The sequence below is a fragment of the Gopherus flavomarginatus genome, chromosome 2, assembly GCF_025201925.1.
Source record: "Gopherus flavomarginatus isolate rGopFla2 chromosome 2, rGopFla2.mat.asm, whole genome shotgun sequence".
Classification (NCBI taxonomy): Eukaryota; Metazoa; Chordata; order Testudines; family Testudinidae; genus Gopherus; species Gopherus flavomarginatus.
Genome location: NC_066618.1, coordinates 95,074,593 through 95,089,974, shown reverse-complemented (window position 1 = coordinate 95,089,974; position 15,382 = coordinate 95,074,593). Strand labels below are relative to the sequence as shown.

Below are 15,382 nucleotides of genomic sequence, written 5' to 3'. Positions count from 1 at the left end.
TCCTCCACTGTACAGTAACATAATTGTAAAACTATGCATCATAGATTATAATAATAGAGAGAGTTTAACAGAGAGTCTCCTCTAACAAATGGTAATGGCCTGTGTTTTTTGAGCAGCAGCATTAGAGTCTGTGACTGCAATTGCTGGGAAGTTCCAAGTAACCATAGCGTGCAGCATAGTTGCAACCACACAATGCTAGGAGGCTAAGAATTATGATGATATACAGTATGCTGCAGTTATTAATAGTGCCAGTGATGATACTTTACTCTTATTAGCCTATATTATCATAGAATCATAGAACTAGAAGGGATCTCAAGAGGTCATCTAGTCCAGTCCCCTGCACTCAAGGCAGGACTAAGCATTATCTTTACCGTCCCTGATAGGTGTTTGTCCAACCTGCTCTTAAAAATCCCCAATGATGGAGATTCCACAACCTCCCTATGCAATTTATTCCAGTGCTTAATCACTGTGACAATTAGGAAATTTTTCCTAATGTCCAACCTAAACCTCCCTTGCTGCAATGTAAGACCATTGCTTCTTGTCCTATCCTCAGAACTTAAGAAGAACAATTTTTCTCCCTCCTCCTTCTAACCACCTTTTATGTACTTGAAAACTGTTATCATGTCCCCTCTCAGTCTTCTCTTCTCCAGACTAAACAAACCCAATTTTTTCAATCTTCCCTCATAGGTCATGTTTTCTAGACCTTTAATCATTTTTGTTGCTCTTCTGTGGAGTTTCTCCAGTTTGTCCACATCTTTCCTGAAATGTGGCTCCCAGAACTGGACACAATACTCCAGCTGAGGCCTAATCAGGGCAGAGTAGAGTAGAAGAATTACTTCTTATGTCTTGCTTACAATACTCCTGCTAATACATCCCAGAATAGGTTTGCTTTTTTTGCAACAGTGTTACACTGTGGACGGAAGAAGTGAGCTTTCTTACCCACGAAAGTTTATGCCCAAATAAATCTGTTAGTCTTTAAAGTGCCACCGGACTTCTTGTTGTTTTTGTGGATACAGACTAACATGGCTACGCCCTGATACTTGACATCATATTTAGCTTGTGATCCACTCTGACCTCAGATCCCTTTCTGCAGAGTACTCCTTCCTAGGCAGTCATTTCCCATTTTGTTCAGTTTGTCCAGATCATTCTGAATTTTAATCCTATCCTCCAAAGCTCTCGCAACCCCTCCCAGCTTGGTATCGTCCGCAAACTTTATAAGTGTACTCTTTATGCCATTATCTAAATTAGAGGTTCTCAAACTGTGGTCCAGTCTGTGAGCTGCATTCACATGGTGTGCGGATAGTTCCCTCTAAGGTGTGTGCCTGGACGGCCACACACAAGAGAATGAAGGGCCACCCACGTAATTAGTGGTGCCACGCAGGCGTGGCTCCACTAGTTACGTGCCTGGACCCTAGAGAAGATATGCATATGTAAGGTGAGGTGGTGGTCTTGGGGGGAATAGGGAGTAGGTGAGAGGGGGCAGTGGAGTGGAAGAGGGTGTGGGGAGAATTTGGGATGTGCAGGGCTGCGGTGGTCAGAGAATGAGGTGACTTTCCCCAGCTCCAGGGCTGTGGCTGGCAGGGAGAGATGTCCTCCTTCCCAGCCCCAGCTCGGGGGCTGCCACGGCAGGGGAGAGAAGGAGACCCCACTCTTTCCCAGCCCCAGCTTGGGGGCTGCCGTGGCAGGGACAGAGGGCACATCCATCACATTAGAAAGGTAAGACTACTGATATTAATATATAAGTTGTGTGCTTTTATTTGTAGAACAAAAAATGTTAATTATTAGGTTTTTTTTTTAATATAGCACTTTTATCCAAAGCGCTTTACAATAGTTATCTAACAGTACAAACAACATTTGGAATGATCATTAAGTGGTCTGCCGAAATCCTCAGCAATTTTCAAGTGGTCCGCGAACAAAAAAACTTTGAGAACCACTGATCTAATTGATGAAGATATTGAACAGAACTGGACCCAGAACCAGTCCCTGTGGGACCCCACTCATTATGCCCTTCCAGCATGACTGTGAACCACCGATAACTACTGTCTGGGAACAGTTTTCCAACCAGTAATGCATCCGCCATATAGTAGCTCCATCTAGGTTGTATTTCCGTAGTTTGTTTATGAGAAGGTCATGCGAGATAGGATCAAAAGCCTTACTAAAGTCCATATATACCACATCTACTGCTTCCCACCATCCACAAAGGCTTGTTATCCTGTCAAAGAAAGCTATCAGGTTGGTTTGACACAATTTGTTCTTGACAACTTCATGCTGACTTATTTATCACCTTCTTATCTTCTAGGTGTTTGAAAATTGATTGCTTAATTATTTGCTCCATTATTGGTCTGTAATTCCCTAGGTTGTCCTTATTTCTCTTTTTATAGATGGGCACTATATTTGCCCTTTTCCAGTCTTCTGGAGTCTCTCCCATCTTCCATCGCTTTTCAAAGATACACTTCTACCCCAATACAACTCGACCTGATATAAGGCGGGTTCGCATACAAGGCAGTAAAGCTCTGACATGCTGCTCAGAGCAGCATGTCAAGGGTACTGGGCCAGGCTGGGGCCGAGGGGTTTGATAAGGAGCAGAGGGTCTCGAGGGTGGTCAGGGGCTCTTCCCCCCAGGGTCTGGGGGTCAGGAGCTGTGGGAGGGCATTTTTGTGGGACCCACAGTCCCAGAGTGCCCGGGTGATTAGCGGGGGGCCGGGAGCAGCCCACTCTGCTTTCCTCGTCCCAGCCGTGTCTCTCTGGGAAGGGGGCTTGGAGGAAGGGATCTCCCTCACACTCACCAGCAGCAGCGGAAGCAGACAGCCCAGCCCCAGCCTGCTCCACTCCATCAGCTCCCATCCGCAGTGCTCCGCTTCCCGTTGCAGGTGAGTATGGGGGGACGTCCTTTCGCCAACCTCCCCGCACTCACTGGCAGCGGGAAGCAGAGCTAAGTGGCCCCAGCCCACTCCACTTTCCTTGCCCCGGCCCCAGCCATGTTGCTGTGGGGTGGCTGGGGAAATGTCTTGCACTCAGCTGCCCGGCGGGAAGTGGAGCACCACAGCTGGGAGCTGATGGAGTGGAGATGGCTGGGGCTGGGCTGCTCCGCTTCCCCCCGCCAGTGAGTGTGGGGAGGTCGGGGAAAGGACGCCCCCCACATTCACCTGTGCTGGGAAGCGGAGTACCGCATGTGGGAGGTGGCGGAGTGGAGCAGGCTGGGGCTGCTCCACTTCCCACCGCTGCTGGTGAGTGCCTGTCAGGGCCCGGGGTGGGGGTGGGAGGTTGTTAGGAGTAGGAGCAGTCAGGAGACAGGGGAGTTGGGTAGGGGGTGGGGTCCTGGGGATGATTAGGGATGGGGTCTCTGGAGGGGGCGGTCAGAGAACAAGGAATGGAAGGGGGGAGCATGTTTGATATAAGACAGTCTCACCTATATTGCAGTGAGATTTTTTGTCTCCCGAGAACAGCATTATATCAGGGTAGAGGTATAATTACTAATGGCTCAGATATCTCCTCAGTCAGCTCCTTAAGTATTCTAGGATACATTTAGCTTAAAAGTTGCAAAGAGGCAACTCTTTTAAAAATAAAATAAAATAGACATTTAACTTTTATAGCTAGAGAGGAAAATTATTTAAATATATACAGGTACAGAAGAGACATCTTGACTCTTGCATTGCCAACTGAAGGTATAAGGTTCTTTACAGTAACTCTAAAATGATAACTGACACTGCATTTCTTCACAGCAGCTCTAAATTTGCAGAAGCTAGGTTGTTTCAAGAGATCAAAAATCACGAGTGAGACTCCAAAATATCATGAGAGTGGCACCAAAATCATGAGATTTTAAAAAAGCTTATGTTGTGCTCTTTTGATTTTTGAACACATTCTGTCCTTCCTAGTCTGTGTGACAATTAGTGCTGCCCATTCACCCAGTTTTATTGGTCAGGTGATTTTGACTTCTGCTGCAGGTACTCTCACTCGGACATCTGCCTGTTCCCTGCTCAGAAATTTATTCTTTCCCCTATTAGTGCAGCCCATCTCCCCTTGCACCCATTCAGCTCATCCCCTGCCCCATTAGTTCAACCTCCCCTAAATCAGTTCTGTCCCATCTAGGCCCTAGCACCCTGAGTTTACCCCCACAGCCTCACCTCTGCTCCTCCTGGGTGCTTCACTTCCCTCTCTCAGGACTGAGGGGGGCTGCAGCAGGGTCCCTTGAGTCCTTCCAGGCTGGAGGGGGTGTGTCAACTCCAAGGTCTCTTCACCACCCTCCACTGTGCCTTCCATGGCCAGGTATTGCAGACAGGAAGTGGGGAGATCAGAGGGACTGTCCTCATTGCTCACAGTGGGGAGAGGAAAGAGAGAGCAGCAAAGCTATGCTGAGCTGTTGGATTTTTTGCTCCCCCTTCCCCTCTTGTGAGAATGGTGTTAGTGTTTTATCAACCAGGCAAGTTATTAACAAGCTTCAACAGGACTTCATTTGTACAGCGGAAACCTCTTTACCAAGCTACTACTGCACCCTCTGTAACTCTCACTCAGCCTCCTCAACTCCTCCCCGCTCCTTCGTGTTTCCTGTCCTTTCAGACTCCCAGCAGCCAGTGCTCCCAGTTCTAATAATCACATGCAGCATCTAAACACCACAGTTAGGTGGTCACTGAGAAAGACAGTGTGCTCTTCCTACAGCAGCTCTGACTGGTTGCCCTGCCCCAAGCAGTGGGCAAATGTGGTAGATAGCTTCTCATAGGAGGCTCTCTCACTGGCAGGGCTCAAATTTGCTAGAGAGTGAGAGCTTCACTTCTCTCCCTACTGGCCTGTAGCACAGCCAAAATCATATCACTAGCAAAAAAAATAATGGGAGTTGGCAATACTGGAGGAAGGCGATTTTGGTCCCAGCTTCAGGAGCTCTCACTAGTGAAACCAACTAAGAGCTGGGCCCCAGTGTGCTAGACACTGTTCAAACACATAGTAAGAATTGGTCCCTGACCTGAAGAACTTGCAATCCAATGCAAAGCATGGGGTGAGTTTGTGATATGGGAGCTGTAACTTGTCAAACTCATCTCATGTAGGGGCTACTAAACTTCTGTTAGATAGCAACAACTTTTAATCCCTGCTGAACTCGGCAGGATTCCTGCTCGCTTCATTAAATTTTAAGTCTCCTAACTGATGTTTTTCTTAAACTCCCACCTTCTGAAATCATGTCAACAGATCAGGGTCTCAAGTTTTCATTTTAAAATAGGAAGTTTCTAGCCTTCATGGTTGAGGAGAAAAAAATGAAAATGCCAGGTTTGCCTTAAAGGTTTAAAAACCACAACAAAATAACAACAGGTTTATTATTGTTCTAATCACTTGTAATTATTAAGGCAATCTCATAATTTCTTGGGGCCTAGCTCCTGATCTTTCAATGGTTGTGGCTAGCAGTGCAAGAAGTGAAGACATTTGCACTAAGGGCTGGTGTTGCCTGTGCACCAGTGAGGCAGGCACAGGTGCAGAGGCCTCCCTGCTAACCCTAACCCCAGCAGCAGGAGAGGAAGTAGAAAAACTACATTACCCAAACTGCCTCCACCGCCTTCTGACTTCCAGCGGCCTCTCACATGACTGTCAGGTGGCTGCACCATGGCGGAAGCAGAGGAGAAGGTAAAGGCTGTGTCGGCGCAGCGAGCACTGCCAGCTGCGCAGGGGGAGCCCAGTGTTTGCTCCGCGCGGAGGAGTTAGACTAGGGGAGCGGAGACACCACCGCGTTTTCTAGCCGATAAAAGGGAAGAGAGAGGCTTCTGGGGGGCGTCAGCAACAGGGGGCGGGGATTTGGGGTAGGGCTGTAGGGGGCAGCAGCAGGAGAGGACAGGTCTGGGGGAGATTTGTGGGGAGCAGAGGCAGTGGGAGGGCTGGGGACTAGGGGGAGGGTTGTGGGGGGTGGAGGCAGCAGGAGGCATGGGGATGGGGAGGAGGGCTGTGGGGGCAGAGGCAGCAGGAGGGATGGAGAGGGTTGTAGGGGGGCGGGGACAGCAGGAGGGCATGAGGGGAGGAGCAGCAGGAGTAGAATTGGGAAATGGATGTTTGTGGGAAGCAGAACTGGAGGGCTTTGTGGCTACAGGAGAGGTGTAAAGGGTTAGTGCACAATTTTGCAGGCGATTCTGTATCTTTTTGAAGATGCCAGCACAGTGTGGTCCTGAGTGCATTTAATGCTGAGGCTGAAACCCTGTTAATCTGTGTCAAAGGTTCAGAATCAATATTGTAGTCTCATTCATTTTCACATAAAAATAGCTTAAAGTCCCAGATTTATGAGCATGAAATCATCAACCCCACTAGTTTGACTTCTATAAAGCTATTGGATATTAAATACCACTCATTTATTAGTTATATCAAATTCTTATTGATTGAGTTTGGTTGCTATGCTTTTGTTTAAGTTTTTAGTAATATTTCAAATCAATCTCAATCAGTTGGGTATGAGGAGAGAATATTTTGGTTTCTTAAATTATTTTAAAGAGAAAATTATTGATGACTTTTGGGTTGGAGCTATTCTTAAATATTATATACCAACAATTTGTTTAAAATTACTCTTATAATTGGTCATATTACCCTATATGAGAAAATCCTCTTCTTGGGAACTGTATTGTACAGGGAAACCTGTCTTTAGAGTTTGTCCAAAATTTAATCTCTTTCATGGTCATTCCATGGTGTAGACCAGAGCTGTGCTTCCTTTAAATGTTTTTTCTTTTTCTTTTTTTTTTAAAAAACAACATTTATATTCTGAGGGCAAAGAAGGAAGTGTGTTAAATCTTCAAATGACAAAACAAACTTTTGATAGTCATTAGGGTCTTGATCCAGTGTAGTGCACTGTATTTACAGATCCAAGAATTTAGCAAGATCCAATAAAGGATTGGACAGTTATATGTATAACAGGAATATCCAGAGTTATCTTAACTGATAACTTTTTTGGGGGGTGGGGGTAAGAGATGCTAAACTTCATGCCTTAGAATTTAAGGCAGTCTCTAACTATTGAATATCGGGATGAAACCTAATGGGGCGGCAGCAGATTATCCCATGCCTGCCTATTGCAGGGTTCTTGCACTTTAGAATTATCTAGTAGTAGTGGCAGACAGGGATTCTGGACTAGATGGATTTCAGGTCTCATCCACAATGGCAATTTGAATGTTTCAATCCCTCTGCATGCCTGAAGCCTCTTTGAAGTGAGTCCAGGGGTCAACATGTGCTGAGCTCCTGGCAAGATTGAGGCTGAAGAACCTCATTCTCCAGTTCTGTGTGTGCAGCAGTTTTAGAATTTAGTATATGACTCAAGGAAAAGTGGTAATCGTTTCAGTAATAGCCTTTCAAATAGTGTAATAGGCAGTAGTCTATGTGTAGGATCCAGTCCTGTCAACATTTAAGTGTATAGTCAGTGGGATTACTCCTGTGGGCAGGAGTGGGGCCTAGTTTTAATGTAATATTTTACAATAAATCCTGGCAGGTAGGGTTTAAGGCAGGATCTTTGGAATCTGGGGACAGATGTAATAATGTCAGGGTAGCATGTGTGAGCACACAGCTGATTGTTGCATGCGGGCTGTTTCACTTCAGAGGAAGATCAAGAATGCGGAGGTGGAAGAAAGAAATGAGTCCATCCGAATTGGTTGGGAGAGAGATTTTCTTCTGGAAGCTGGGGAATGAGTATGGGGAAGAGTGGGATATTCTCTGGGAGGCAGCTGAAAATTTGGTTATTCTAGACCTTCTTTTAATATACCTGTTACACATAGTACTTTTCAGCTGAGAAGGACTCTCTCCATGGAACATGCTTTGGGGTTGGGTGGTTCCCGTACGTGAGACAAGAATAAAATAGATTTTAAGAAAAAATTTCTCAGCCCAAGTATAGCAGTTTCATAGCTATAAATATAATTTGTTTAAAGCCTTCAGAAAATTGGCTTTTCCTTATCTTCTCCACTGCCACACACACTTTTTGTCAGTATATTAGGCAGTGTGACTGGTGTCTTTTTGTTGGGCATAATAAAGCTTAGGAGAACTATTTTCCTGGGATTTACTTCGTAACTATGGAGAAATTTAAATTATCTGAAGGAGGCTGGTCCTAATGTTGATATTTATAGGTTGCATATCAGATATACACCTCCTCTACAATATTGTGAATTTTGTTGGTCGAGGCAGTTTCCTTTGTATTCTCTCCATTGTCTCGGTCACTAAAATCTATAATTAGTGCACCCCATGAAGGCACAGTCAAATATAAAAGTATCATATTAAAAATCCTTACTTTTTATTAATTGACACCTTTTGATTATTAAAACAGTCTGATTTAATTGTTTGCATTTCTCTCCCTATGGACTATCATATGAGAGTGGTCTTTTCACTTTTGCTTAAGGTAAGTTTCGCATGTAGAAGATGCAGTGATTTATGTTTGGGTTTCCCTACACTGGAGAGGAACTATAAATAGTGTGTGCATGCAGGTGAACTTTCATTGGAATTTAGGTTTTGTGATTCTCCTTCCCTGCCTATCTAAGTTATGGGCCTAAAGTCAGTTGTTGGCATGTAGTGCAAAGGGAAAACCCTCCCACAACAATGTAGATAGAAGACTGCATTTGGTGAGATGCATTATCAAGCCTGCCAAATCAGAGGTTAACTATACTGGTTAGGAATTCTTTGAAATTTCCCCCGTTTTCTCATCTATGTATCATTTCTGCATTCTTAGGCTTCTTGAAAATCAATTGGCTGAAATATACAATACCACTGCTAATTCCTCCACCTTCCCCTCATTCCCCTTCCACCCCAAAGTGTGAGAGGCCTGCCAGTGATAGTTATTAGGTCACTGTTTGGGATTCTGGTCACCTACTCATCAGGGATTTTCTATTCACAGTTAGGAGACTATTTTAAAAATAAAAAATAGAATTTGGGATAATCTTCTTGGTTCATCATTTAAAAAACCCATCCCAACAAAACCCCATTGTAGTCATGACTGCAGTTACTATTCCAGTTTTACCTGTGGGAATGGGAGAAGTCAGGCAGAAAGCTTTTCAGAGTAGCTCCCTTGCATAGAGAGTTAGCAGAGTACCTGTCAATTCTAAACATCCCAAAACACTGCCAACATCCCATCTGGTGATGCAGAGTCTGTTCATTAGCGTCCCAAACCAAGATTTCCTTTTTAATTTTTGCTCAGCATTTCCTTTAAGAAACTTAGAGCTGTAAATTTTAGAAATAATATTGCACCCCTGGATGTAGACTATATGCTTGTGTGGCTTTCCTCCCCTTGTGTATGTACTGTGTGTTTAGGTTATTAATAGCATTCATCTCAATGGTATCTGAGTGCCTGTCTAAGTAAAATCACTTTTATGGCATTTACATAGATAAGTGATTTGAGTCAACTTCTGAAGTCCTTTGTGATGTAGCACAATATGTCCTGGTATTTTTTTGCCCAGATCTTGGGAGCTATGCTGTGCAGGTGGGTTTCTGGGCTTTTGTGGAACCTCATTGACTGAAATGAAGTCCCATGAGGGCACAGGGATCTGCCCATGTGGAACTTACTGCTTATGTGACTGGGGCCCTAGTTACTCTCATTCAGAGAGTCACAGTCGTTCGTTGTTGTACTGTATACCTTCTTCTGTTTATAAGTTCTGTTCTTGGAAGAGGGAAACCTTTTGGGAATACTGAGAATATCAGAACTGTGACTCTCATGTAGTTTCTCTTATTAATTACTGATGATGTGCTTAGTGCTGTGCATGAAACAAAGGCAGTCCCTCCATTTCTAAATCTAATAACATACTATAAGTGCAATATAAATTCTATGTTGCACCTTGTGCTGTACAGTGGTTCAACTCATGTCACTTGTTTAGTGCTCTACATGTCACCATAATTTAGTTCTATATATTTTAGGACTTAAATATTTTATTGAATGGAATTTCTTTTAAGATACTGACTGTAACTTGCAAAATGCTTTCACTAAACGTTTTGATTGGAATTTCTGCTCCTTGGATTGAGCTTTCTGTACCATTTCCAAGAGACGTGAGACAGTGGGCAAAAAATATTTCGAACCTCCACTTGAAGGAATGTCAGGATTTTCCTCCTTTCTTTTTTCACCTCTACCCCCATTTTATAGTACGTTGTTTCTGCCCTTCCCCATGCCGTAACTTGAACAGAGAATAAACAATATTTTAGTGGTGAGTCTGGCTGTAGTGAATAAAGCTTGGAAAGACAGATGACTGTAAGCATCGTAGTGCCTTGTATGGAGTCACTAACAGTAAATGGAAATGTGACTTTTTCCCCTCTCTAAACTGTTCTGCTTAGTTACTAAAAGTGATCTTCAATCATGCAGAGAAGGCATTTGCTATGTGCTTAAAGGTTACAAAAACACATTTTTATAGCACGAAAATAAATAAATGTGACCAACAAACTAAAGATGAAACACTGGTAATCATCAGAATTAGATTTTCTTTCCCCTTCATCTCTTTTCTCATTGTCTTTAACTTTGTCTCTCATGAAATACTGTACCTAAATATCTTATAGTCAAAATATTACTTTATAAGATTTGAAATACTTTTTCTCTTTTGTTAGTTCTTCGTTTATATCATGGGCTGTTGTGAAAATGCTTACGTTTGCTGTCAGCATATTAGTTGTAACCTTTTATTGCTATTGATAACTATAAATACGTTAAGTAAATCTTCATTTTGCTGACCTCTTTGAGGAGGCATGGCATCAGCAGATTTCACCAGTGGACAGGTGAGAGATTAGCAAGAGTAGGCTCTTCTCTTTTTTGTAGGATGATAAGATTCATTGTCTTGAAAGGCAGATGTTTTAAAGGCACAGTTTCTTGGCAGGTCTGAGCAAGGCACTATGTCTAAATTGTGCATAAGTGGAAGAGTTATTATTTAATATGCATCATCATTAGAATTCTCTGGGAAACTGTTAAAAAGAGTTAACCAGTTAAGAATAAGCCAGTGAATTAATGGCCAAATAGTGGCTAAATACAGAAGTTGGCCTGTGGATAATTTGAGCATGCAGTTTTGTCCCGCAGGCTGAGATGCTAGATATTGCTTTGCAAGATTGATTGCCCAGTGCTGGTGAAGGAAAACCTTTCACAGGCACCTGACTATTGCTTAGAGCCTTAGATGATGCACATTTCTGGAATGATGCGGTATTAGTTGCTGTCTGCTTTAGGGTAGCCAACAGTAGCATTACAGTTAACCAGTGCTACTGACTGTCAATGTGGCACCAGATTACAAGTCCTAAACACAGAATGAGTATGAATAAACAAGAAAAGATAATCATTCATCTGTGACACATTCAGAATCACTTGAAACTCTATTGACTTTTTGCCTCTCATAAGAAGGCTTGTAGCATTAAAAAAGTAAAGATAATTATAATTTGCTCTGCACATATGTTAAATTTTCTTCTTCATGCTTTTTTCATTGCTTTCAGGAAATCAGGTCTAATGAAGAATCTACGGATGATTCTGAGGTAAGGCTGTGTACAGGGGCCTCATGGTTGTTGTGTTTAAACTGCATTTTTGTCAATATGCAGGGGGGGTTTCAGTCTTGTTTTATTTTTTATTTTTCTATTTTGGCAGCCGCTTATTTGCAAGAAAAGCTGTGCTTGTGCTCTAACAGATGGTTTGAGCTGTGGGCAAATTAATAGCGAAAGTGTACCCTTTAAAAAGAAATAAAAATAAAACTTGATATTAAAGCCTGGGATCACAAGATTTTAATAAAGTGAATCATGTTAGAAGATTAAACTTTAAATTCATGCATTTCTGCTTTAAACAAATGAAAATGTGATTGACAATGTCATTTCTATATAGTATATTACATTAAAGAAATGCAACTGATTTTTAATGATTTCAGAGCCTAAATTTAGTCTTAGTTTATTCAGCAAATGTTTGTCAGATCATATTTTGAAACAAGATTGGTCTATCGACTTGAAATGTTTCACCATCAAAGAAATGTAAGCATTCAGGTGGTGTTATTGGGTGAACAGAGGAAAGAGAGCTGAAATGAATCCAAGTCTTCCCTCCTTATGCCAGTGCAGTACATCCAAACTTAGTTCTTGGATGCGACTGTGGAAGTCTAATGTATAGTACTTAGTCTAATTTTTGCATTGTATGTAAACACAAAGGTCAAATTGCGGATGGGGACAGTGAGTGGAATAGGTGGCAGTGCTCTCCTAAGCTCTCTCAATAAGGTAATGGACAGATGCTATCATGTTTGGCATTGCCTGAGCATGTGGGTGACTTTCACCCATTATCGATTAGATAGCTTAAAGTGGCTCCCAGTGCTCAAAACTAGAATGAAATGGTGGTGATAGAAACATTGCTCTTCACCTAGGGGTGTTAACTACACTGGAGATTGGGATCTAGGGTTCAGGCACTGGCTGTGGTTAGGCTCTCAAGTCCTCTAGTGGATCTTGCTGGTGGTCTTGACTCTCCTGTTGAGTGAGTTTGTAGTCGGGAAGGCTTGAGTCCCCTGTGCTGGGCTGAACTCTCCTTCCCTTGGTGACTGTGATGGCTGTATTTATCCTGGGCTGGATTTTCTCCTTCTTTCCTGGCTGAAGGGAATGCTGTGGTATTTTCGCTCCTTAACTTCCGCAACCTCGTACCTCCTCTTGCTGTCCCGCTCCCTCTGCCTGCAGTTTCAGCTGCTGTTGAAGCAGCTACCTGAGACAGGGCTTTCATGACTCAGTCTTGGGAAGCAAAACTCCTGGAATTTTGTCACCCCTGGATCTGATTGGCCCGTGATAGTGATGGGAGATAGGGCTGCATGGGATGTAGCTTAGCTATGTGCTGATGCAATCCATTATGCACAACAGTAACGTGCTCTCCAATGCTGTTTTCTCAGTCTCCTGAATCTGAACTGTTAGCCTGTGTTTTTGTTTTTTGTTGTTTTAAAGCTCTTTGGGAAAGGGATCTCATCTGTCTACTTTTCTAAAGCACCATGCATGTTTACAGCACTGTATAAATAATTATTAAGGCTAAGTTTTTGTCAGGGATATTTTTAGTGAAAGTCGAGGACAGGTCACAAGCAATGAAAAATTCACAGAAGCCTGTGACCTGTCCCTGATCTTCACTAAAGATATCCCTGACAAAATGAAGAGGCAGGTTCAGCACCCACTGCTCCTGGGGCTCCCAGGTCCCCCACTGCTGCAGTCAGTGGGAGCTCTGGGATCTCCTGCCGCTGTGGGGAGTCAGAGCTGCGGGGTCCTTCTGCCCGTGAGGCTGGGCGGCTACGGGGTCCCCTCGTGCCAGTGTGCTCTTGGGGGTCTCCCATTGCCCACCAAGGCTTGGGAACTGCAGGGTCCCCTAGCTGCTTGTCACAGCTGATCAGCTTTATGGGAGGGGTGTCTCCTTACCCCGGTTGGACAGCTGCAGGATGCTCCCACTGGAGTGGGGGCTGGGAGCTTCGGGGCAGGAAGGGGCTGTCTAGAAGCTCCAATCCAGGGGCAGAAAATGTCACGGAGGACAATGGAAGTCAGAGATTCTGTGACCTCTGTGACATAATTGTAGCCTTAATAATTGTTGAAGATGGAGCTGGGCAAAAAACAGACTGCAATTTTTGTCTATACTTTCACAGTTTTTCCCCTTCGTTAAATTTGGTTCAAACAATTGTCAAAATTACTCATATCAAAATCTTTCAACCAGTTTATGGCAGTGCACCTTTATGTTAGTCCATAAATACACAGAGTAATATCCACCTACTTTTCAGTCCTATTGGGAAGGTATGACAGAACCTAAAGGATCAAATCCTAATTCTGGTTATTCAAGATAGTTAAGAACTACTCAAGATAGTTAATTCCAAAGCAGACTGTGAAGAGTTACAAAAGGATCTCACAAAACTGGGTGACTGGGCAAGAAAATGGGAGATGAAATTAAGTGTTGATAAATGCGAAATAGTGCTCATTGGAAAACATAATCTCAACAATACATATAAAATGGTGGGGTCTACCATTCAAGAAAGAGATACTGGAGTCATTGTGGATAATTCTCTGAAAACATCCACTTAATGTGCAGTGGCAGTCAAAAAAGCGAACAGAATGTTGGAAATCATTAAGAAAGGAGTAAATAGAGGCAATATGATATTTTCTATATAAATCCATGGTACTCTCACATCTAGAATACTGCATGCAGATGTAGTTGCCCCATCTCAAAAAGAGGTATCGGAATTGGATATTCCGAGGGCAACAAAAATCATTAGGGATATGGGGCGAGATTAATAAGACTGTGACTTTTCAGTTTGGAAAAGAGAGGATTAAGGAGGGGATGTGATAAAGGTCTATAAAATCATGACTGGTGTGGAGAAAGTAAATAGGGAAGTGTTATTTACTCCTCATAACACAAGAATTATACATTTGCCAAATGAAATTAATAGGCAGTGGGTTTAAAACAAACAAAAGGAAGTATTTCTTCACACAACACCTAGTCAACCTGTGGAACTCCTTGCCAGAGGATGTTGTGAAGGCCAGGACTATAACGGGGTTCAAAAAAGAATTAGATAAATTCATGGAGGATAGGTCCATTAATGGCTGCTAGTCAGGATGGGCAGGGATGGTATCTTAGCCTCTCTTTGACTGAAGCTGGGACTGGGTGATAGGGGATGGATAACTTGGTAGTTACCTGTTCTGGTCATTCCCTCTGGGGTACCTGGTATTGGCCACTGTCAAAAGACAGGATACTGGGCTAGATGGACCTTTGGTCTGACCCAATCTGACCATTCTTATGTTCTTTTCTATAAAGACAAGTGATGGGTTGTCTTTAAATATTTAACTGTTACAAGAAGCCTGGAAACAATATCTAAAATGTGCTGGAATGAACTAGTGAAACATGTCCATGATGCCTGGAGGTCCACATCTTTGACTAAACCATTTTCTATGATCATTCCGGCATAATCATCAATGATATATGCTGGCCATTCAAACGCATTTGAATGAAGTGTGGTGAATTGCTGCTTTAATTCTCTTGATGTGAAATGTGTATGGTCATGGATTAGTTTGTCCGTGTCCCTGTGTGTTCACTCTTTTTTCATACTAAACATAATACATTGTTAAGAGATTAGAGTTGGGATTGGCAGGCAGTGTTATCTAGTGGTTATAGCAGAGGACTGGACTAATTGAACCAGTGGCAAGATTTACCTATATGACTAGGGAAAACCATTTTAATTCTCTGTACGTTGGTTTATACATTGATTTATTATCGGCAGTTACCACTACATTAATTACAAAATTAATGGCAGACTATTGATGTTAGCTTTAATCCCTTTGAGATTCATGGGCGTAAGGTGCAATTGCAAATGATTAGCACTTTTATCAGAGGAATTAAGGTGTAATTGCCCATGTTAAGCTTTAACTTCTTGCAAAAATCTTCTTTTGTGGTGTGGGAAGGGTGAATGAATAATCATAGGGTTAGAATGGACTGCATATCCCTCTTTGAACC

General features: G+C 42.9%; 1 protein-coding gene across 4 annotated transcripts in view; it reads left to right on the top strand.

Annotated features, from left to right (window-relative positions):
- The first annotated feature begins 5,549 nt into the window (after window positions 1–5,549).
- Window positions 5,550–15,382, top strand: part of VPS41 (VPS41 subunit of HOPS complex) — a 169,802-nt gene continuing 159,969 nt past the window's right edge. The window contains exons 1-2 of one of the 4 annotated variants that reach the window (XM_050937689.1): window positions 5,550–5,607; window positions 11,383–11,421. In XM_050937689.1, coding sequence (XP_050793646.1) covers window positions 5,587–5,607; window positions 11,383–11,421 — 60 coding nt within the window. In that variant the 5' untranslated portion in view covers window positions 5,550–5,586. Of the gene's footprint in view, window positions 5,608–8,229; window positions 8,336–11,382; window positions 11,422–15,382 lie in introns of those variants that run through there. The other 3 variants (XM_050937691.1, XM_050937690.1, XM_050937688.1) reach the window with 3 other exon arrangements.